We start from the raw sequence: 23,130 nt of genomic DNA on the forward strand, positions 1-23,130 counted from the left end.
AATCGTAAATCATTTTGCATAGAGTTCTGTTCAATGCAAGTGACCCATAACATAAATCGTCTGATCAAACTAACCATAGTACTGAGCCGGCAGGGATCGCCACAACTCTTAGACTGGATGTCCACAACCTAACATAACATAATTCCTCCGAAGAGGTTGGAGAGGTCCCCGTACACGTTCTCTGGTTTCAAAGCTCGTAACATAATTTGGCCACAAGACAAATCGCATACCTAAAAAATAATTATTTTACACGTCATATATACTTACGAACATCGTGAATCTAGTTGAATCGTCCCTGGACATGCTGCCACCACATCCTAAAATATTAACAAAAACAGCTTCTAAAGGTGCATACGGACAAGTACGACTCTCGAATTAAATAGAACCACTTAGGACGTACCAATCAATTCAGGATTCGACCCACACGTTAAACACATCACAACCTACTGCCCAAGGCCTTAAATCAGTCCCGACCCCCGTACCATGCACAACGAACCATGAAGACACAAGCTGTCCCAAAGAGTGACACTATGGCATTTATGTGTTCCGTACGACTTTCTATCGATTCCAACTCGAACCAAGCCCTAAACTTGACCCTTAGACATCACTTACGCCTCTGGTTTGACCCTTTCCTACCCATTACACAAGAACATCCCCTTAAACGGATCGAGCCATGAGCCCTGAATCGCGCCCAACCAATCCATAACCAACCCATACCAGGCTTACCTCGGGACACTAAGACCCTACCTAGACCCTAACCACAAGCCCTGGTCCATCCATGCAAGCAACCACACGCTTAACCCACGATCATCCCCTTATGTGCGGGTGTGATGCTTCCTTCGACTATTGATGCACCAGCGGCCTACCGGCCCATCCCAGACCACTTAATGACACCTAAACACATCCCATAACATAATCATATGTAGCAGCAAGCCTTCGGATCGGTCCAGCGAAGCCGACGATCAAAAACTCGAGAAAACTAAGAAGTTCATATGTGTATTATATATTGAAAACAAATTTGATAACGTTCTAGCATTCATATAATCAAACCAACAAGTTTTCATGCATTTTTTGTATAAAAATACAGTAAGTAACATGATCGATGTGTCAAAAAAAGTTTTAGACATGCTTTGCGTTTTAAACGCATGAAATATCGAAAACCGACGCAGGGAAGAACGGAGGTCAAACAGAGAATGATTTGCTACGTTTTCTTGCTTAAAAAGTGACTATATTAATCAAGGAACGCTGTGTGATGATCGGCTAAGGCTGCTGTTGGAAGAATAATAGAAAAAAATCCTCCAAACCCTAGGCTAGGTTCGGCCGAAGTGTGTGTCTCTGGTGTGTGTTAGTGCATGTTTGTGTGTGTTAGTGTGTATTGTATGTATGTCTTTGGTGTGTGGCGTGTGATGTATGGAAATTAGGGCTAAGACTCTCCCTTTTATTTAATAAAAACATTAATTAGGGTTTTATGTTAATTACCCAAACTTTTAAATCATAATTAGGTCCTCAAACTTTTAGAATATGACAATTCAAGAGTCCTTAAAATCCTAAATTCTACTCATAATTAAATACTAACTAATTTAATTAATTAAGTAATAAAATAATTATTAAGAATATTATATCCCGAGTGGAAGTATTTAAATTCCTTAATTTTCGTAATTTGCTAATTAAATGCTTAACATACTTTTATGTTATGAAATTGATTAAAGCAAGCAAATTAGAAGTATATATTCTCTTTTTAAGAAGAATGGAAAATTCTTTCTTATCTTGAGTTAGATTATTCCTTTGTGACATTTGCTAATTTTCCCAAATTGTCTTTTCATTTGTTATATTTCAACTTTCAATGCTTTTGTGAATAAAAAAAGCAAGAAAGCTTTTCAAATTGGTCATTATACAGTGTTATCTAATACAAGAAAGTGGATTTTTTTATTTAACGTTTGATCAACTATATTTTTGTCTATGGGTATAGGGATGATGATGGCGTGGGCCCGGAGAGGATTTGTCATCTTCATCCAAATTTCATCCTCACTCTCATGTCCATTCCGATTTCTGCTTTCCCGAATCCAAAATCGCGGGAGGATCAAATTCTTATCCGCGCCCTCATCCTCATTTCAAAAATATTATGGGACAAGACGAGTGCGGGTTAGGGATTTTCTCAAACCAAAATTTGTATTATCTATTATTATTAGTGAAAATATTATTATTATTATTATTATTATTATTATTATTATTATTATTATTATTATTATTATTATTTTAAAAAATAATATTATTATTTTATTGTTAATATTACTTTCGAGACGTGTTTGAAATGGAGATAGTAATCTCATATTTGTCCTGAACTACTTTGGAGATTTATCCCAAACCCAAAAAAATCGAGAATCCCCATCCTTGTTTCGAATTTTCCGCACGGAGTCTCGAACTGGTGGAGAAAGTTGTCATCCCTAGTAGGATAATCCTTTTACATAAAATTAAAACATGTATTAACAACAATTCAATAATTGAATCCAAACAATCGACGAATTTTTCTCCATAATTTAATTTAGATATTTCAATGCAGATCATCATCGTTTAGTTCCTCAAAATCAAACAGCATGTCCTTCCAAAGAAAATATAGATAAACCCAATAAAGTACTGAAAAGATTATATTATAATTCAACTTGTTATGAAATTTGAATTTCAAAAAATGCTAAAGGACACGAAGTGTGTGGGTATTGAAGCTCTTAAATGGAGCACATGACATGAGGAAAGTCTTGCAAGTTGCAACAGACTTCCACAGATAGTCCACTAGCACTGCCCTACGCATTTTGGCTATATTTACCTACTGTTGAGATAGGCACATCGTTTGAATATATTTGTTATTTTTATATTTTCATATTTCTATAACTTCTTAATGTCATTTTTTTGGGGGGAAAAAAATCCTGATCCCAGAAGTAAGCATAACATCATAGAACACGACTTTCTTGAGAAATGAATTATTAGAACGATGCGAGTCTGTACATAAAACTAGAGTAAGATCTAAAATTGAGCGAACAGGATGTTACAAGGTTTGTAACGTGAGCTTATCAATGTCAACTGAAGCATACAAAAATCATATCCACCTGCATTCCCTCTTCCCTTACACATGCCTAGTTTTCAGCATGCAACAGCTTATCTATAGAAATATTGAATCAAGGGGAAATGTACTCGATTTTCATTGAGCAACAAGCAGCAGCAGATGAAGTTGGTGTGAGTTCCATCCAACTAGAGCATGGCAAAGTAGGCACGATTCTAAGGTTAGCTGCTTCAGTCGCCGAAGAATTCTGCTGGTATGGATGGAGGGCAGTACTTCTTCGCTACAAATTTGTACTGATTCATGAAAGAAAACATATTGTTAGGATCGGACAACCTTATAGTGCATCTACAAACAAACAAAACAAAACAAAACAAAACCAGACCAAATGTTGCAGGTCTAAATATTAGTTGACACAAAGTAAAGTAGTTTGCACTCTTGGTTTGAGATTAGCAACCATGGAGGGATGCACCACAATCTAAAACATGTGTATATTCTTTCCGGTCATTACTAATATTTGATAAGAGATGCAACAGTTGTAATGTTAGAAACTTAGCTTACCTTATGCTGGCTATATTTTTCTCTGATGGCCGGTAGATTAGAATTTTGGGTATTGCAGCAAAGGCCATGTAATGCCCAAACACAGTCATGTAATTCAGAGACCTGGTAAAGAGTATAATGTTGAAGGGTTGGATTCTGCATTAACATGAAACGAGGTCAGATTGTGCAATGGAACTCTGTTCAACGACATATTACATACCCAAGGCTTCTTGGAGGGGACAAGAATAAACTTTGCCAAGAAGATTGATGAAGCTGCTATCAATGACGGAGCAAAACAAAGCATATTATACTCTATAAGAGATAATTCTGCAATGTAGTTTGCTAAGCACTCCAGCTGCAGCAATGGAGCCTGGGATGACAGCATTTTGAAGAATCATATTAATCTATTGCTCCTGTAATTATAGTATTGACGCATATGCATTTGCGCAAATGATGAGCTCAGTTCAATTGAATGGATTTGACAGAAAGATAGTTGTCAAGGGCATTAAGCGTTCAATAATAACAGATGCAGTGGGATATTCCTCAAAATTCTAGACTATGAAACAGGCAGTTCCATATTTAAAACAAGTATTATTCAAAGGATTGATACCTCGTCAATGCCTTGTGCAACACGAACAAATCTCCTATAATAAATTACAAAATAAAAAGAATCATCACCAAACATATTAATCTAATAGAACTCTTTAATTTGTAAATCAAAGGATCACCTTAAGAAACATTTAGCTGTAGGTGCTGTCATCTCAAATTTCAGGTAATTCAATACAGCGGATTCCATTTGCAAAACCTGATTTTAAAGCGCTAAAATTATGAAATTACTCATAGAAAGGTTCTCAAAAGAAGAAATGGAAAGGGAACAAATATACCTCTTCCTTGAAGTATGTGTTATCAGTTATGTAACAAAACTCTTCAACCTGAGGGGCACAAATCTCTTCATATTTACTGCAATGTACAAGTTCACATTTCCAATGTCATAAAGGCAATAATGCGAAGAAGAACAGATACAGGAAAGATAGGAAATGCTGTAGCTTACGAAGCAATCATCATGCAAGCCACACCAAGCAACTGCAACCGTTGCCTGTCCATAACATTTCCCGAAAGATAACGATCTATGTAGTTAACAGTCAGATATAATGTGTCAGGAAAAAGCCTGTATTCCTCCGCAACCTGTAATAAATTTCTCGTTAGGCAAAATATTCTCAACAGCAAAACAGATTACCATATCTAAAAGATTCTTAAACTACTTCAACAATGCAAATATCAATGAGACCTCAACAAGCCAATCAACAAGAATCGCTCTCATACTGCTATTGATGTCCTTTTGGACCCTTTCCATGAAGTTGGTAGCTGGCCTTTTCTTTGCCTAATATATGCAAATATAAGCAAGGTAAAGGTCAACAAAATCACAGCTTCAGCTGCACAAACTTTGTGTGACATTTAAATGTGTACCTCGGATGCTTTCAAGTGCTTGTAAATATCACATGCAATGGTTGCACATAATTGAGGATCATCCAGATTCCCATCGACATCAACAATCCTATCATTTGATTCTATAGCTGCAAGTATGTCTCGTTTGCATGCATTCTCTGTGGGCATCCAAAAGACAAATTAGATACATACAAATCTTTAGGAATTCTCCCAAAAAAATCAATAGGAATAGGCAGGTGTGTAAATTATATATTAAAAGTTGTCTACGTCAAACAAGGCAAATGAGGCAGAAAAATAGAAGCATTGGTACACAGATCAAAGTACAAAACCTGCTATGTCGACGTGCTCTGAAATGAAAAGCATGTTCGAGGCCTTCCGCTCGATTGAATAAATATGTTCTATTTCATTATTATCCATGTATTCAATATCTGGACTGTTCAAAGAATCGCAAGTTGACATTGATTCATCCATGGAAACAGAGAATCCATCAGACTGGTCAGGGCAAATGTTCATGGTTTGTGGAACGAACACCAAATTCGTCTTGTAGAGTAGCACATCACTTTTTGGAAAAGAAATAACTTTTTCCAAAGGATCATCATTCTGTTTTACTAAGGAGGACGGAGGTGGAGCAGCCCCAGAGATGTTGACGTTTGTCGAAGACAAAGAGCCTTTTTTCTTGATGCTTACAAGTTTTGCAGCACATGGTACCTTCAAAATTCATCATGTTTATCAAATCTATAGGCTATAGCCCAGAAAACTTCTTTCTTCATAGCAGCTTGCTAGTCCCAAACTTGATAAAATGCAATTTTCACAACCAATCATTTTCCCAGAGAGAGAAATTGACGTAAACCTGACTGAATTCAGATAAATCTCCAATTTATTAAGAAAATATCTTTTTCTTCAAGAAATCGCTATCATTCGGATTTCCCTCCAAACCCTCAAAATTTTGAACAACCAATCGACATCAAAAGGCGATATTCCAGAAACCCAAAAGAAGGTTTCCATGCAAGCATGCAGGTTAATGCCTTAATTGGTGCCCTTTTACACGTGATTTTTACATTTTTCTGTCAAGAAAACTGAAAAGGAAAATCCCAATAATACATACTTCGTAGCTACAGAGATTCAAGATCGAAAATCCAAAATCACCCATTGGACGTATGATTTTGAAATAACAAGAAAATACAATCACACTTCAAATGCATAACAACTATTTACAACAAAAAAAATGATTGTATCAACAATAACACAACACGTACAATTTTGGATGATTCCGGTGGACAACCCCGGCTAGGGTAGATGGACCCGGAGCCATGACTCTGGTTAGTGATATTAGCGAGCGCGGGGCGCTTCTTCCCCGCCGCCCCGGACGCAACCTTCCCATGATTATCCCCCGCCGACAATGAAGCGTGACGCTTTGCCAGAGACGACGTCGTCGCTGACGTCACCGACCTCCTTCCTCCGGCAGCACTCGCCATGATTACCAGGAACCCGACCACAACACAACGGCGAGGAAACGAAAACGAAAATCCAACCGAAAACCCACGATTCCGAGACAGAAACGAATTCGAATTCTTATCAGGGCGAGTAATTGAATTGAATTCGATTATGGGATCAATCAAGGGTTTGGATTATACAATTATATTGGGGTTTAATTATGATTTTGAGGCGCGGAAGAAAGGGGCCGGATTTGAATCATGGATCCATCCGGACCGTTGATTTGGGTGCTCAAAGAATCGAATATCGATCTGGACCGTTGATAGTAGTGGGCCCCATGGGAGCCGTGTGTTTGAATCGCTGTGGGGTTAGAATCACGCGAGGGTGAAGGAAGGACGCGATCTTATTGGCTGCAGGGGAGACGGGTGGGTGTGTGGGCCTGAATTTGAATTCGAATTTTGAACCGGATCTGCCTCTGCATTGGAAAAGCAGTCGTCGCTCTAACTAGTACGTTGTCCAAATTGGTCTAACCGATGCATAGGGGGGAGTTACATAAAATTAGGCGTTCAGACATGTAAGAGGTACTTTAATATTATATTGAAGTTTTTAAATAAATCGATTTTGATCCCAAATAATAAATAAATAAAGTGTTTACAATGGGTGTTTAAGTTTATAGTAAATTGATTAGTAGTTACAATAAATTGATAAGTAGTTTTCTATGTGTTTCCTTCTTCGGGTTATAAAAAGTTCACTAGAAAGCTTTTTTTTATCTTATGTGGTCACGGTAAATTACCGACACCCGTAACGTTTTGGTTCACAAGTAGATATGTAAACGATCCAAAATAAAACAAACAATATCATGCTCAAACTTAGTTCGTTTAAGATTGATAGAGGCTCGAGCTCGATTCGAACTTCTATCATTATGCTCGAACTCGATTTGTCTTGAAATTACTAAACTTGCGAAAAGTTCGAGCTCGGCTAATTAAAATCTCGTTTATCATGTTAATCAAGTCAGGCTCGAACTTGATTCATTAATAGCTCATTTATCAGTTTAACAAGTTTGAATTAAGCTCGGCTCGGTTTCGAGCACGTAAAAACATAAAATTGAGCTCGAGTTTGAGCTTGTTAAAAATTAAATATATCTATTAACTAATTTTAAAAAATCAGACATAAAAGTATAAATTCATTTATAAATAATCAAAATGACAAACATAACAAATAAAAATACATAAACGAGTCGAGCTCGAGCTTACGAGCCACCTAAAGAAGCCGAACTCGAGCTCGAGCTCGCGAGCCTGTTAGCGAACATGTTTGCGAACTCGTGATCTGAATATACTTAAGCTTGAGTTTGGTTTGAATAAATTGATCGAGCTCGGACTCGAGCCACCTAAATTATTTTTATGCGTATTTATGTTATTTTATGTGATTATATGAGTTTATTTGATATTAAATGTACTGTTGTTTATATGTTAATTTCTTTGACATATTATTTGACATTTAGAAATAAGGCATGCTACTATAGAATTGCATCTTGAACCTTATCGTTGTTGAAACTCGATTCATGTTGTATTGTATTCTATTCTTGGCACACTTTGTTATTGTTTTGGAATCAGAGCGTTGTTTTTGAACCAAGATATACATGAGACACCACGATATACATGAGACCGAAACTATGATTAGCTATTCCTAGAAACATTTTCTTTGTGATATGCTTTTTTGATCAGATATCATATATTGTATTTTTATTGTGTCTTTCTTTTGTATTGTTGATAGTCGTATGGAGACCTAGTCAAGGGTGTTAGATAGGATATAGGCTAGCACGACATACCTCACATAATTCGCAGGGTGGTTTATCTGCATTACGATGTAGATTCCCTTGTGTTGTTGCTCGAACAATATTCATGTTGTTATCGTATTGTTCATTGGCTCCAGTTATCATGTTGTTATTGAGCCTAGTTACATGTGTTGCATAATTCATTTTATTGATGTGTTTATGCATGATGTATTTTTATTTTTATTGTTATTTATTTCTTTCATGCTAGAATCATAACCTCATTTATTTATAGAGCTATTGTGTTTGATGTTTGGGCAACATGGTAGTTCATCCAAATGATTTTTCAGTTATATTATATTATATTATAATGAATTGTGTAATTAACAATCACGATGTCGTTGCTCATGGATGATAGATTACTAGATTTTTATAATCTTGTTAGCTCGTCTACATTTTTCTGAGAGCTTTGACTGTTATTCACTCACCCTTAGCATTGAATTGTGAATGACTTATCGACCTCTAGTCCTTCGGTTTGTATGTAATGCTTCTGCTATTATATTTTGTATCGAGCAACATTACCTCGATATTGATTTCTTTTCATAACCCCCGATGACGATGATTTGGGATGTTTTGATTTTGCATAAAGTGAAATTTGTAACCACGTAGATTTTTTGAACATTTGGATTTAGTATTTGATTAATACTAGATGTCATCCTAAGTTATTGTCGTATAGCAAGGGATGATGGTTGTGAATTGCATCAAGTTTTAGCTAGGAATCTACTATTTAGTCATTCTTCTTAAATTTAAAATTATTTTTCAGCGGTGGGATAACCCTAGTTGAAAGCAATACAATATATTTGTGGTTTCCTCATAAACTTGTTCTTAGAGAGTAAACAGATGGCTTAGATATGATAATTTTTTTTGTAAAAGGTCTAAGTTTAGAATTCAAGTGAGTGTCAGGAGTAAATATTTCATTTTTAGAGTCGATTATTTGAGTGATCACTTGAGTTAGGGAAAGAGAGATATTCCTGAAACAGTCTAAAGTAACCGTAATAGGTATTTTGTGTGGGGCCCCGGGTCCGATATCTAATATTAATAATTATAATTGTAACAAACCAAATGATCGAGTAAAATACATAATTTGTGGTTCACAAATCCACATAAACATCGTCAAAATAATTTAATTGTCTCAAATGTTTGAAATATAATTTTCAACATGCCAAAATAAAGAAATCCCGACATCATAAAATAGCTCCTAAGACCCGAGAATCACACTCTAACTCTTATCTCCTCGCCTTGAGCTGGACTCTGGCATCCCAAGCCTCGCCTCACCTACCGTTAAGCACATGAAAACAAGAGGTACCGGACATGCCGGTGAGTATAAACCCAGTATGATAAAATCAATAACATATGAGAATTAAAGTGACAAATATTTCATATTAAATTCATAAAGATGCAATATAATGCAATATAATGCAATGCATTATCAGAAGCTGTGGGCTATCAATAAATCTCAAGATCAAGTGAATCATCTGGTCATAGGGTACCCAAGGGAAGAGAATCCCCCAACAACATCCACCGACTCATCCGTTCGGGGTGGGTTGCTGTGTTCTACAATCCCAGAACTATGGTGCGCCTATAGAGAGTGTTCAGGCCATAGCAGCGACCTCCGCATACACTATGCCAACTCAAGTATAGCCCCATACGTCCAAAAAAATCAATAAATCAAGGTGACCTCCGCCATATCAAATTTGAATCGACAAGTGGCTCAATATTCAATATAATGATGCAAATCAATATCATCATCTCAATATCATAATAAACTCATATCAAAACAACAATCATCATCAAATCACAAGTATTTCATCGAGTCATAGAATTTTCAATTTAAAATAAAAATGATACTTTTACCTCGTATGTTACCGACCGTAACATACCTTTCAAATATTACCAAACGAAGATCGAAATGTGTAGGTGAGAAGTCTTGAACCTTCGAAGTCTACTATAACTCAAGAACACGGATCATTTATCAAAACAGAGCAGTTTCTGTACAAAATTCATAATTAATTCAATACGGCTTCAAATCAAGATCCGCTAATTGGATATGCAAGACAACTCAACTCCCAACAATTCTTCTTCATAAACCTTTGTCAAATAAAGTCATTTACGCAGTCGTTCATAATCTGAAACATACAACATAATTCCCACGAATTCTGCATCAGTACAAATCTGCCACAGTTTAGTATTTGGAGCATAAATCCCTCAATACTCAATGGAATCAATCCCATTTTATATCATTTCGAAGACAAGACAATGTTCTATAAATTTCATTTGAACACCAAATTCGGAATCCTAACCGATTAATACCAGAATTCGAATAAACATAAGCCATGGACACAAACTCGGGATTCTAGACCAGGTTTAGTAAATATAGCATATCTCTTTCAATTCTTCATGGAATTGAGTTATTCTTGAACCAAATCGAAGCTAACTAGATTATCTACAAGTTTGATGAAGACCATAACTCCAAAATCCAAACACAAATGTCCCAGAAACACGAAATACAAAAGGTGTGGAAATTTTTCTTCGCACATAAACAAGAAACAATTCTCATATCCCTTTTAAATTCAAACCAACTCAAATACAACATCTTAAATATCTTAATATCTCAAATATCAACTCAAATATAAATTCTAAACTTCAACCCATTTACAAACTTGAACAAAAATGGGAAATACTTACATCCTCGTGAAGCCTGTTATGAGAGAATCACAAATCTAACTTCATTTCATAATTTTTTTGAGCATATCTCCCATAAAATTAGAAAGAAGTTTGAAAATGGAGAGGAAATGCATGTGGGTTTGTGTGAGGGAGGAGAAAAATGATTGGAGGAGGTGAAAGTTGACTTAGATATTGATTTTTCGCGTCTGTAGCGCTGCAACGCCATTTTCTAGCGCCTCAGCGCCAAATTCCCGAACTGTCAGCGCCTAGGCGCCACTATTCAAGCACCGCAGCGCGTGAATAGTAACTCGTGAACAGTAACTTTTTTTTTTCAATTTTTTTTTAATTCGGGTATTACATTTTGAAACTTTGTTAAAGCTCTGTGATCAGAAGGTTACATAATTGATTAATGTTCATAAAATTTCTGTGCAAATTTGCAATTATATTCATCAATGACATACTGTCGAACTTGAGTCATGAGAAAAAAGCATATAGAGCATTACAATTGGTTACGAACTCTTCGAGATGTTCATTTGTGAGTTAAATGCTTGAATATGAGTTTTGGATGTACATACTCTTATTATTTTGGATCTCGTGATATCAGCTTGAGAGATATCTGTAAATCCCATAAATGTATAATTGCCCGTGATATATTCTGACTTCAAGAGTATGTTTATAGATTACTTGGTTAAAGTAGATTATGAGACACAAAAAAAGTGGTTAGATATATTGACCTCCTGGGTAGTATGAATATAGTTGCACATGCGCTTAACATGAAGGTTCAGAATGCTATACTGACATCTTTGACAATCTTCAAAAGTCCACGAGCACTGGAAATTTCAGGATGGACATATCAACCTAGTGGAGACAACTTTATAGTTTCATCTATTCAGGTCAAACCATATATATTTTCTAACATCAAAAGTGCACCAAGGACTGTCCGCATATTCATATATTAAAGAATTGGCTTAGATATGTCAGTCAGAAAAGTTCAATGTTACTTCAGATGGAAGTCTGTGTTTTAATTGTACACTTGTGGTTCCTAACTTAATAGATCTGAAAGAATCTATACTGCGAGAAGCACATTGTAACAGACATAGTTTTCATCCAAGATCAGGAATATGTATCATATTCTGATACCTCAGTTTTGGTGAAATAACAACAAAAAATTTATTGAGTTTGTATCTCATTGTATGATCTAAGGTTAAAGCAAAACGAATGAGACCAAGAGGATTACTACATAGTCTTGAAGTTCCTCTGTGGAACCGAGAGTATGTGACTATGGATTTTGGTTACTCATTTGTCATGTAGTTTTCATTTTTTTTTATGTTATTTGGGTAATAGTAGATAGATTTTCTAAATCAACTCATTTTATTCCGTACAAGATAACATATTTGTACGAGAAAATGACTTGTTTATATATTAAAAATGTGATGATAATACATGAAGTGACAGTTACGATAGTCTCAAATCGTGACTCTTGCTTCATTACGAAATTTTTGACTAATTTTCAAAAATAAATAGATGCAAGTCTTATGATAACATATCACGTAATAAAGTTATACCACTTGTTTGCGTTAAGTGTTCAAAGCATGTGGCAGAATAATCAACTTTGGAAAACAAAGGAGAAGATGAGAGCATTGTATCTTTATTTTAAGGGCAGAGAAATGTAAGGTCTTGAAGCTAATTATTCTTTAATTTGACATAATTATAATATTTATTGAGTTATTAAATTAAAAAAAATTGTTTATGTCAGATAAATTGAAAATATGTGTTAAAATATGTATTTTGAATATCAAAATTTTAAACAAAATAAAATACATATTTGTGCTAAAATAACACGAGTATTAAAAGTTCAAAAAAAATAATAGGACATTTTATTGGGCACCTACTATATATAGCAGACGACACACACCTCAACACAGATACATACTATATTGTTTAATTCATTTCCTTTCTCTCTCCTCTAAATCATGTTTCGCATTTTCCAAAGCCCTTAAACCTACCACCACCATTGCAGCCACATCAAAACAACCATAACTTCTCTGTCCGACGCTGAAATTCCAAATTTCTTGAGGCGTTTCAAATATCTCATCTCAAGCTTCGATTCAATCCATAAATCATAAGTTTGAGTAAGCTTTTGGTCGGAATCGAAGTTGTTTGGTGAACATTCTGCATGAATTTCAAGCTTTTTCTCCAAAAAGTCTTGGTTGCACGAACATTGTTTCGATTTCATTTTTTCTTTCGATTCTTGAAGCATTTTAGAGCTCGATTCTAGTTTCTAAATTGATTTTTCTATATGTTTATTCAAGGTTGACATTTGGAAGTCGTCAAGGCGATTTTAAACTCGTTTCCAAATCTATTCTAGCATTGTTTCTTGAGTTCATCAAGCTACCCAGAATATGGATACTCTCCCTTCAAATTTAATTCGATTTCATCACATTTACCACACTATATTGATTATTGAATTTTTTTTTATTGTTGTAGTTCAATTTTTGGAAGTCACATAGGCCGATGGGGTTAAAGTTAATCGTTCATTGATCATTATTGAGTTGATATATGTATGTTAATACATTAATTATTTTTTATGCATATTTATGTTGTTCTATTTGATTATGTGATTATATGTGTTTAAGTGATATTAAATGTCTCGTTGTTTATATGTTCATTTTTTGACTTATTATTTGGCATTTAGAAATAGGGCATGATATTATTACATTGCATCTTGATCCCTATCATTTTTGATATCATATTCTTATTGTATTGTATTCTTGGCACAAATTGCTATTTTTTTCTAGAATCAGAGTTTGGCTTTTTAGAAAGATATACCTGAAATTTATTCATAGAAGCATTTTCTCTGTGATATGCTCTTATGACCAGATATCATATGTTGTATTGATATTGTGTCTTCCTATTTTATCATTGATAGTTGTATGGAGGCCCAGTCGTGGATGTTAAATATGACACAACACGACATACCTCGCATAATTGGCATGGAGGTTTAGCTGCATGAAGATGTTGCTCCCATGTGTGTTGTTATTCGAGCATTATTCTTGTTGTTATCGCACCGTTCATTGTCTCTGGTTATCTCGTTGTTATTGAGCCCAGTTATATGCATTGCATATTTCATTTTATTGATATATTTATGCATGATGTATTTTTATTTTTATTTAACTTATTTCATACAAGAATGATAACCTATGTTATTTCTGGGGTGGATACCGTGGCTGCTTTTTGGGCACCATGGTAGTTAACCCAAGTGATTTTGCAGTACCGGGCAAAGAGTCCGCCAGTGGAGCTCGTTGATGAGGTTGGATTGAGTCTTTGATCTCCTAGTTATATTATACATATACACATATTTACTTGGGAGATGTCCCAAGTATTTGTATTATGTTTTGAGAGTTTTGTGTCGTTTAGCTTAATTTATGTTGTTATCGAGCCTAGTCAGCTCGTGATCGTTATTGGATGATTTATGTTTTCTTGTGCCTGAAAGATATTTATATGCGTTTTATTTTATTTTGTTGATATCATAGTTTGTTATTTTTATATAAACTGTTGTTTGCATTTTTCTTGTATATTCTACTTATAGTGAGGTCTTGCCAAAAATTTTCTAGGTTCGAGTTTTATTTATAAACTATTTTCTGTTACTAAATATTTATTTCATGTTAATTAAATATAGTAACAGGGTTTCATATCATGTTATCTGAGCATAAACTAGGACAATCTCAAACTAGAGTCTAGGACACTTGATTCAGACATTAAACTTGTTTGTACACTTGTTGATGCTACTTGCGAGCATGTTTATTTGTCTATATGAATTGTTTTATTTTCATTCTAATTATTATTTTATTTGTATCTACTTATATGAGAGCACCAAAAAAAAAATTTTGGCCAGTTTAGGTACGGTTGTCGGTAAAATAAAATACACGTGTCCTAAGTTCCTTTCTCCAACAAAGCAAGCGTTTGTTCTGTCAAAGGCGCATCAGTTTTCTCCTCCTTTTCGTTCTTCTTCGATTCAACCTTCCTACTTTTCTCGCAATCGTACCCTACTAGCATGGGCATTAGTTACAGCAACTTCGATCATTAAATGTGTAAACTTGTGCAATCAGGAAACCTCAAGCCGCTCATATTCCACTTGCCGCTTGCAACCAACAGCTCCAGATTCTAGATTCCAGATTCTATTCCAGATTTAATCCAATAGCTACAAACAGATTGTTATTATGTTAATCCTCAATTAAAGCTTACCCATGGTGCGAAGAAGACAAATAATTACCGAGAAGTGGAGGAGTATGAGGAAGAACGGGAGATTTCGCTTTCATCAGATTCAGAAATCGGGGAGGCGTTTGATTACTTGGATTCGATAGATGGTGCGGAAGGTGGGACGCTCGGCGATTCTTCCACTCTGCTACATAAGAGGCACCCCAATGCCCATGGCAGGCTCCATCCCGGCCTAACACCTACTCGCTCCAACCTGTATCCAACAAATTTCAGAAACTTTCGAGTCATATCAAGGCGCCACCTTTGGAGGTACGAATGAATTGTTTGATGATATTTGTGTGTTTTGTCTGTTAGGTTGAAAGGCTGGATTTTTTCGTGAAATTTAGGTCCTTGTTCTCGGGCTTTCTGAATTTCTTGAATGTATTTTGTGGTTTATAGGATTATGAGCTACTCTTGAGACATCAAGTTATTGGAATTTTTTATTTTGGAAATTTGTAGTGATTAAGACTTTGGGATTTATAATTGGATTTTTAGAGGTCGAGTCCCCATCTCTGAGCGCAGTGCCTTGAACGAACAGGGGAAATTTCTATTTATTTTTATTTTGTCCTTTTGACTTGTAAATAGAGGCAGGGGCGGATTCACACAAATATTTTTAAAAAAATTAGTACTATATAAGATATATTTTATTATTTAGTATATATATTATTTGACCCATAAAAATTATATAGTATCTATAATCAGTCTAATGGTTAAAGACTTTCATGAATAACGCAAGTGGTCTGCGTTCCATCCTTCTTGGGTACATTTTTTTACATTGCTCTGCGACTTTTTTAAACTTAAATAACGGGCCTTTACAAGGGTCAAGGGCCCAACTTAAAATCTTTTAATTAACAAAAACACAATGAAGAAACCCATTTCAAATAACAACCTAAAATTGTTCAAAAAATATCCTATATTGTCGTCTGCCGACTGAGGAGGATTCTTGCAATTTTTTTCTGGCGTTTAGTAATTGAGCAGCGGGAGGTAAAATTATTGCTAATTTTTTGCTTCATTTTTTTATATGGTAGAAGATTTAAATGAAAAAAGGTAGAGATATTAGGATTAACAACAATATTCGGCAATATTAGTACAGCCGACGCGACACGCAATGCGTTGCTTCTGGTATGTGTTCCTCTTTAGTTTATTCGATTGCCTTTCTTCTCAAATACCCGTTCCACATTCTTGTTTTTAAGGTTTTTAAATTTTAAAAGAATACATTATATTTTATGGATAAGCTTTTTTTCTCCTCTTTTTTTATCTTAATGATTTGGTTATATTATAGCATTTTGGTTAGAGAAATGACTTTTGACAGATGTTAGAATTATATGAGCAAATGTACAAGACTTCTTCTTAAGCAAAACACTGGGAAGGGAACATATACCGATGTTAGAATTATATGAGCACCTTGCAAGTTTGAATTTTATGAGCTTGGAAAGATTTTAATAGCTATTAGCTAAAATTCGACTTTTTTATTATCACAGGCTTCATATACTTCAAATGGGAAAATCAGTTACAATTGATAAGTTTTTTCAAAGGAAGAGAGTAAATGAATTAGATACAGCTGATATTTTGACCTCATCAACAAGATCAAATAACAATGATCTTCCATTTGAAATTTCTCCTAAAAGATTCAAAAATATAGAAATTGAGGAGATTGATCTCAATTCTTTGGAGCGTGATCCAGGATTGCGTCGAAAAATTTGGGAAAATCATCATAATCAACGTGAAGAGATTCGTCGAACTTATTTGAATCTAAAGGCATATCAACCTATTCTTGGAGAATATCAACTAAATAAAAATATTAAGCACCCTCGAAGATTTCAGTCTACTTGGTATGATAAATTTCCTTGGTTGGAGTATTCACCGGCTAAAGATAAAGTATATTGCTTTCCATGTTTTATCTTCAACAAGCCATCAGGATGCTCAAATCAAAATGCATTTACTGTTGATGGGTTTGATAATTGGAAGAAAGTTAGAAATGGAAAAGCATGTGCTTTCTTAGGTCATATAAGGAAAGATAATGTATCTTCACCCCATCGTAATGCTGAAAAGGCATGTGATGATTTGATGAACCAACCGCAACATATCTCAAGGAGATTCGACAATTTTAATGTTGAACAAGTTGCAAATAATCGTCTTCGGTTAAAAGCTCACATACATGTGGTAAGATTGCTTGCACTTCAAGGAATTCCATTTAGAGGTCATGATGAGAAATCTAGTTCGTCTAATCGTGGTAATTTTCTTGAATTCTTGGATGTGCTAACCATGTACAATGAATCTTTCAAAGGCAATTGCAAGAGCTCCAAAGAATGCCAAGTATACAAGTCATGATATTTAGAAACAAATACTTCATGTGCTTTCAATGAGAGTGAAAAATGCAATTCGTGAACAAATTGGAGTTGTAAAGTATTGCATAATTGTTGATGAAGCCCGAGATGAGTCAAAAAGAGAGCAAATGTCTATAGTATTGAGGTTTGTGGATACTAATGGATTCATTCAAGAACGTTTTTTTGGGCTTGTTCGTGTATCTGATACTGCTGCTTTGACTTTAAAGAATGCTATATATTCTGTTTTGGGTCACTACAATTTGGATGTTCAAATTATTAGAGGTCAAGGTTATGATAGTGCTAGTAATATGAGGGGTGAGTTTAATGGATTACAAGCTTTGATTGTAAAAGATTGTAAAAGTGCTTATTATGTTCATTGCTTTGCTCATCGGTTACAACTGGCTTTAGTTGCAGCATCAAAAAATGTGACATCTATTCATCAATTTTTTGATAAATTAACTTTTATAGTTAATATTGTTGGTTCTTCATGTAAACGCAATGATGAATTGAAGAATGCTCATGCGGATGATATTGCACATTTGATTGCTATTAATGAACTCGAGACAGGGCGTGGACTTAATCAGATAGGTACTTTACAGCGAGTTGCTGATACGCGTTGGAGTTCTCATTTGAGATCATTAGCAGGCCTAATTAAGATGTTTAGTGCATCGTGTACGGTATTGCTTAATGTTATGGAGGATGGACTTCCTTCTCAACAAGCAGATACTACATCTGTATATGATGAAATGACTTCTTTTGATTTTGTATTTATCTTGCATCTTATGAAAGAGATTATGGGGATCACAGATATCCTTTGCCAGGCTTTACAAAGTAAGTCTCAGGATATAATAAATGCAATGGAACTTGTGATATCTACCAAGAATTTACTTCAACATATGAGGGATAACAAGTGGGATGATTTGCTTGTAAAAGTGAAGTCTTTTTGTGAAGTTCGAAATATTGATATTCCTGATTTCAGTGCTCCGTATATTGACAGACGAGGTCGAGTCCGTCTTCGTCGAGACAATTTCACCACTGAGCATCATTATCGGGTAGACCTCTTTTATTGTGCGATAAATTAATAGGCGCTTTAGCGATGATGCTATGGAGTTGCTCATTCTGAATAATGCCTTAAATCCTAAAAATGCAGTGGAGTATTTCAGAATTGCAGATATATGTAAATTAGTTGAAAATTTTTATGCACAAGATTTTACAAGAGATGAAAAAGAGCAATTGGAGATTCAGTTGAAGCATTATGAGTATAATATCGTCAAAGGGTCTGATTATAGAAGTCTTTCAACCATTTCAGAGTTATGTCAATGGTTGATCAAGACTAACAAGTCTATGACATACAACCTCATTTTTAGAGTGATCGTACTTGTGCTTACTCTTCCGGTTTCTACTGCTACTACAGAACGATCATTTTCTGCGATGAATATTGTGAAAACAAGACTTCGGAGCAAAATGGAGGATGATTTTCTCTCGTACGCATTAATGATATATATTGAGAAAGAAATTGCTAGAAATGTGAGCATAGAAGATATCATTGAAGATTTTGAAAATTTAAAAGAACGTCGAATTCCTTTTAGTTAAAAATTTGTACTTGATACTTAATTGAGTATATCTTTCAAGGAACTTTTGGCTTCCATCTTTTTGTAATATACTAATATTACTTTTAAATATTCTATTTATTTTTTTAATTATTGTATTCTTATTATTGAAATTTATATGCAAACATATAATAATTATTTTCCTATTTTTGTATGTGTGGGATGGGCCGGCCCCCCCAAACATAATTCTGGATCATCCTCTGAATACAGGTATTTTTTTCGTCTAGGGAATCTTGTTTTTCTTTGGAAAGTGTGTTCGATAGCATGCGTGTACAATGATAAATAGTGTGAGAGGTGAGAATTATTCGAGGTTTAAAGATTCGTCTTATGGTAATTGTTATGCTGAGCCAAATAGGTTTTTCTTTTTTCTTTTCCATAGATCATTGCTTGTATTGGTGGTTTCTCTTTCTGTAATTGTATTTGCTACTAATTTTTTCCCACTTTCCACTGTTGTTGATGTCTTTCATTTTGATCTATTATCCTATTTCTTTTACCTATTCTGGTTATTTTGGCATTGTTTGTAGAGCTTTCATTTATCTATTGCATATTGGAGCGTTTTTCATTAGTTTCAGATACAGAAAAATTCTACACTGAAGTCCAGGAAATTATCCTTTCTAGATACAACAAGACTTTTGATTGGTCTCTCAAGGCTAAAATGATGGGTAAGAAGGCAATAGAGGCTGCTCGAGTTTTTGTTGAAGAGACTGGAATTAGTGATTCACTCTCTGCCGAAGATTTTCTTGTTGAAAGAGAGGAAATGCTGCAAAATATGTTCCCGACAAGTGAACTCATGCCAGGTATTGTATTTTTCTGATATTTGGTTTGGGATGTCGGATATTCTGTTTCTATCCGAACATCTAATACCAAACTGTACCTCAATATCCTATATCAGATGTGAAAGCACCGTGCATTGGCATGGACACATGGTTTTTCTTTTAGATATAAGAATGGGAAATATAAATTATTCATTAACAATTCTTTCTGATTCAAAAAGTAAGATGGAATCATTTCAAAGTATTTGTAGACATAACTAGGTGTGGCTGCTTGGTGAAATTGAATCGTGTTATTAAAACAAACTTAATTTGTCACTATTAGTATATATTATTCCTCCAGAAACTTTGAGCACTTGATTGTCCTGACCTCTTCCTAATAGCTGCAAACTAAACTGACTGTGGTTTATCTCTTTTAATCTTTTACTTCTGTAATCATAGATGTGAACTTCAACACTCTCCCTTCAGTTTATTGGGACATCAATTCTCTTTGTTATCGCTGACTGTTATTTTTTTTTTGCGTATCTTTGTAATGCAGGAGCCAGTCGTTTGATTTTGCACCTCCATTCAAAAGGAATACCAATTTGTGTTGCAACTGGGTAGGTCTTAGTTTTATGTTCAGAAGTCATGAGATTTCGGTAGGTAACTGTTGGTTGCTAATTTTAGCTAAGATCTGCAGCGAGTTAATGAATGGAATGTGTATTACACAGTTCGCACAAGAGGCATTTCCTATTGAAAACACAAAGACACGGCGACTACCATGAATTAAATATGAATACTTTATTTTCGAATTTATAAAAACTTATTTACAGAGTAGATACCAGATTAGATTTTAAGCTTGAGGCAGGTTATTATCATTCTCTCATTCGAACACCAACTCAATCATTTTCATAACTATTTTCAATTTTAAAAATTCCATGTACTTTCATATTTTTTTCTTTTTTAGGCACAATTCCAACTTGAAATAATAATCGTATGACTACGAATAAAAAAGAAAATAAAAAATTATTATACTCATAATAATTATAGCTTTTAAAATTAAATTATTGAATAAGACCTACACAAATATGATCACATAGTTAATACTTCTAAAAAAAATATAAATAATCATATGTTAGACTATAAACCTGGGTAATACACCTCAAGAATTGAGGTGCCCATACCCAATGTTATAGAATGGAAGGAAGTGACAAAACAAGTTGACCAAGTCGCATGTCAATTTGAAGAATTGTATCTAGATGAGTTAGTGTTTAAAGTACATGGAATGTTTCGAATAATATTAAGTGATGGATTAATAGTGTATATTGATTATGTAAGATCTAGAAATTCAAACGACGTAACCTGACTGCATGCAAATCTAAGGTTTTATTTAATACAATAACAAGTTAGTTGAATCGATTATTTATCCAATTTTTGTGATCATCAAAAAGTGAGAGATTGTTGGAACATTTCATGTTCGCAATCTTGATTCTATGTTAACAAAACTTGATATTGTATTTTTATCATATTTACTCACGCATGAAGTTACAAACACAAGAAGAAAACTGAAACTGAATTTAGCCAAAATGAAATTCTAGCGAGCTTGGGTATTATGATTATATCTCTCAATTGGATGATTCAAATGACAATATGCCAACTTAACTGATCAAAAAATGCAATTTGGAACAAGTCGTATTTCACGCGCGTGGGAAAAATCGGATGTTATCGACGTCTAACTTATCGCTGAATTACCAAACTGATTGCACGAAAACAGCAATCATTTGGGTATGAGCAGTTGCCATATTTTGGTCATATCTGTCAGCTCGATTATTGGAATGAAGCATTTTAGTAAGCGTTGGAAAGATAAGACGATGATCTACAAATTATCTTCAGAAGTTAAAATCTGAATCGAAGCTTAAGATGCTGATAATGACGATGAAGCTAATGGTTCTGCACAAACTGAAATCAGCTAGGCTGATTTCAGCACATTAGCTGAAACTGAACCAGATCAGGTGAACTGAATCAAACCAGCTGAAACTGAACTGGATCAGTTGAGCAGACCAGTTGAACTGAACCAGACCAGCTGAAACTTAACTAGATCAGTTGAGCAGACCAGAATTGAACTGAACCAGACCGACTGAAACTAAACCAGACCAGTCGAACTGAATCAGACCAGTCGAACTGAACTAGTTGACTAGTTTAGGCTCAGGAAAATGTTCAGCAAGACGAATTTGACCGTTGTAATTTCAAAAATAGTACAAAAATTTTCCAAACAGTCATTTTTTATCTAACATATATATCATTGTTGGGCCTATAAATACAACATCTTGAAGATCAAATAAGAGCTTTTGAAGAGGATTCAAAGCATGGTCAGTTAACATGAAGAAATCTGCTATTTGAGAGCATAAGCCCTTGTGTGAGGATATATTTGAGATGTACACTGTAAAGGATAAATTCATCATACACAATCACTCACACATATACAAGAGAGTTGAACTTCAAATATTAGTTGAGTGAGTCTTCACACAAAGACATTAAAGATTCTGTTTGTAGTCTTTGCATAAGAGATGTTAAACATTATGTGGATTGTGAGGTTGCGGCCTACAATCGAGAGTGTGCTAGGAGTTTCAATTAGGCAAGAGATAAGTTCTAAGTTGAAATGGAGTTGTAGAAGGTGTTGTATAAATCAAAGTCTTCTAGTGTATCATTCCTAAGGGGAAGAAATGTTGACGTAGGAGCTGTTAATCTCCGAACATCTATAAACAAATCCGTGTCTATTTATTTATTGCATTTACTTATCATTTCCATTGTTTTTAAAGATGCATTATTGAAGCATTTTATGTGTTCTTCAAATACAAAAATATTGCATACCAAGTGTTTGATAAAATGCTTCAACCAAAAATATTTTTACTCATTCAACTTTTATATTTTTTAAATGTTTTACGAAATATTTAATCGATTTCTACGAAATATTATTTCGAGTGTCTTCCGCTTGGCTTGAAAATCAAACTCGATTTAATTAATCGGTGTTCAATATTTCAAGAACCGAGTTATTATAGCTCAACGATTTACCCCCTAATCGATCCTACTAAGTGGTATTAGAGCGGGTTGTTCTTGAAAGAGTGGTGAAACTGATTTTGATGTTTAAAATTCGAAAATTTCAGATTTTTTAAAACATGTATATGAAAAACTAAATTTTCGTGCAGCTTGCAGCAATTGT

At 34.6% G+C, this 23,130-nt stretch overlaps 5 protein-coding genes across 5 annotated transcripts; 4 read left to right on the forward strand and 1 right to left on the reverse strand.

Annotated features, from left to right (window-relative positions):
* Nucleotides 1-2,918: 2,918 nt before the first annotated feature.
* LOC140964041 (cyclin-A1-4-like) lies at nucleotides 2,919-6,774 on the reverse strand. The gene is made up of 11 exons (XM_073423531.1): nucleotides 6,295-6,774; nucleotides 5,368-5,746; nucleotides 5,060-5,196; nucleotides 4,881-4,973; nucleotides 4,644-4,777; nucleotides 4,477-4,552; nucleotides 4,321-4,397; nucleotides 4,203-4,236; nucleotides 3,813-3,962; nucleotides 3,614-3,748; nucleotides 2,919-3,348 (listed from the first exon to the last, which is right to left on the reverse strand). The coding sequence occupies exons 1-11, from the start codon at nucleotides 6,511-6,513 to the stop codon at nucleotides 3,286-3,288; spliced, it is 1,497 nt and encodes a 498-aa protein (XP_073279632.1). The 5' UTR covers nucleotides 6,514-6,774; the 3' UTR covers nucleotides 2,919-3,285.
* Nucleotides 6,775-16,125: 9,351 nt separating this feature from the next.
* Nucleotides 16,126-19,327, forward strand: LOC140965020 (uncharacterized). The gene is made up of 2 exons (XM_073425051.1): nucleotides 16,126-16,208; nucleotides 16,706-19,327. The coding sequence occupies exon 2, from the start codon at nucleotides 17,587-17,589 to the stop codon at nucleotides 18,631-18,633; it is 1,047 nt and encodes a 348-aa protein (XP_073281152.1). The 5' UTR covers nucleotides 16,126-16,208; nucleotides 16,706-17,586; the 3' UTR covers nucleotides 18,634-19,327.
* On the forward strand, nucleotides 16,722-17,555 carry LOC140963992 (uncharacterized). Its single transcript, XM_073423469.1, has one exon. The coding sequence runs from the start codon at nucleotides 16,722-16,724 to the stop codon at nucleotides 17,553-17,555; it is 834 nt and encodes a 277-aa protein (XP_073279570.1).
* LOC140963993 (uncharacterized) lies at nucleotides 18,656-19,144 on the forward strand. Its single transcript, XM_073423470.1, has one exon. The coding sequence runs from the start codon at nucleotides 18,656-18,658 to the stop codon at nucleotides 19,142-19,144; it is 489 nt and encodes a 162-aa protein (XP_073279571.1).
* Nucleotides 19,328-19,436: 109 nt separating the features above from the next.
* LOC140963994 ((DL)-glycerol-3-phosphatase 2-like) lies at nucleotides 19,437-20,729 on the forward strand. The gene is made up of 4 exons (XM_073423471.1): nucleotides 19,437-19,491; nucleotides 19,686-19,958; nucleotides 20,470-20,530; nucleotides 20,642-20,729. Exons 1-4 carry the CDS (start codon nucleotides 19,437-19,439, stop codon nucleotides 20,727-20,729), a joined length of 477 nt encoding a protein of 158 aa, XP_073279572.1.
* The last annotated feature ends 2,401 nt before the right edge of the window (nucleotides 20,730-23,130 follow it).

This window comes from Primulina huaijiensis, chromosome 18, assembly GCF_012295235.1.
Source record: "Primulina huaijiensis isolate GDHJ02 chromosome 18, ASM1229523v2, whole genome shotgun sequence".
Taxonomy (NCBI): Eukaryota; Viridiplantae; Streptophyta; class Magnoliopsida; order Lamiales; family Gesneriaceae; genus Primulina; species Primulina huaijiensis.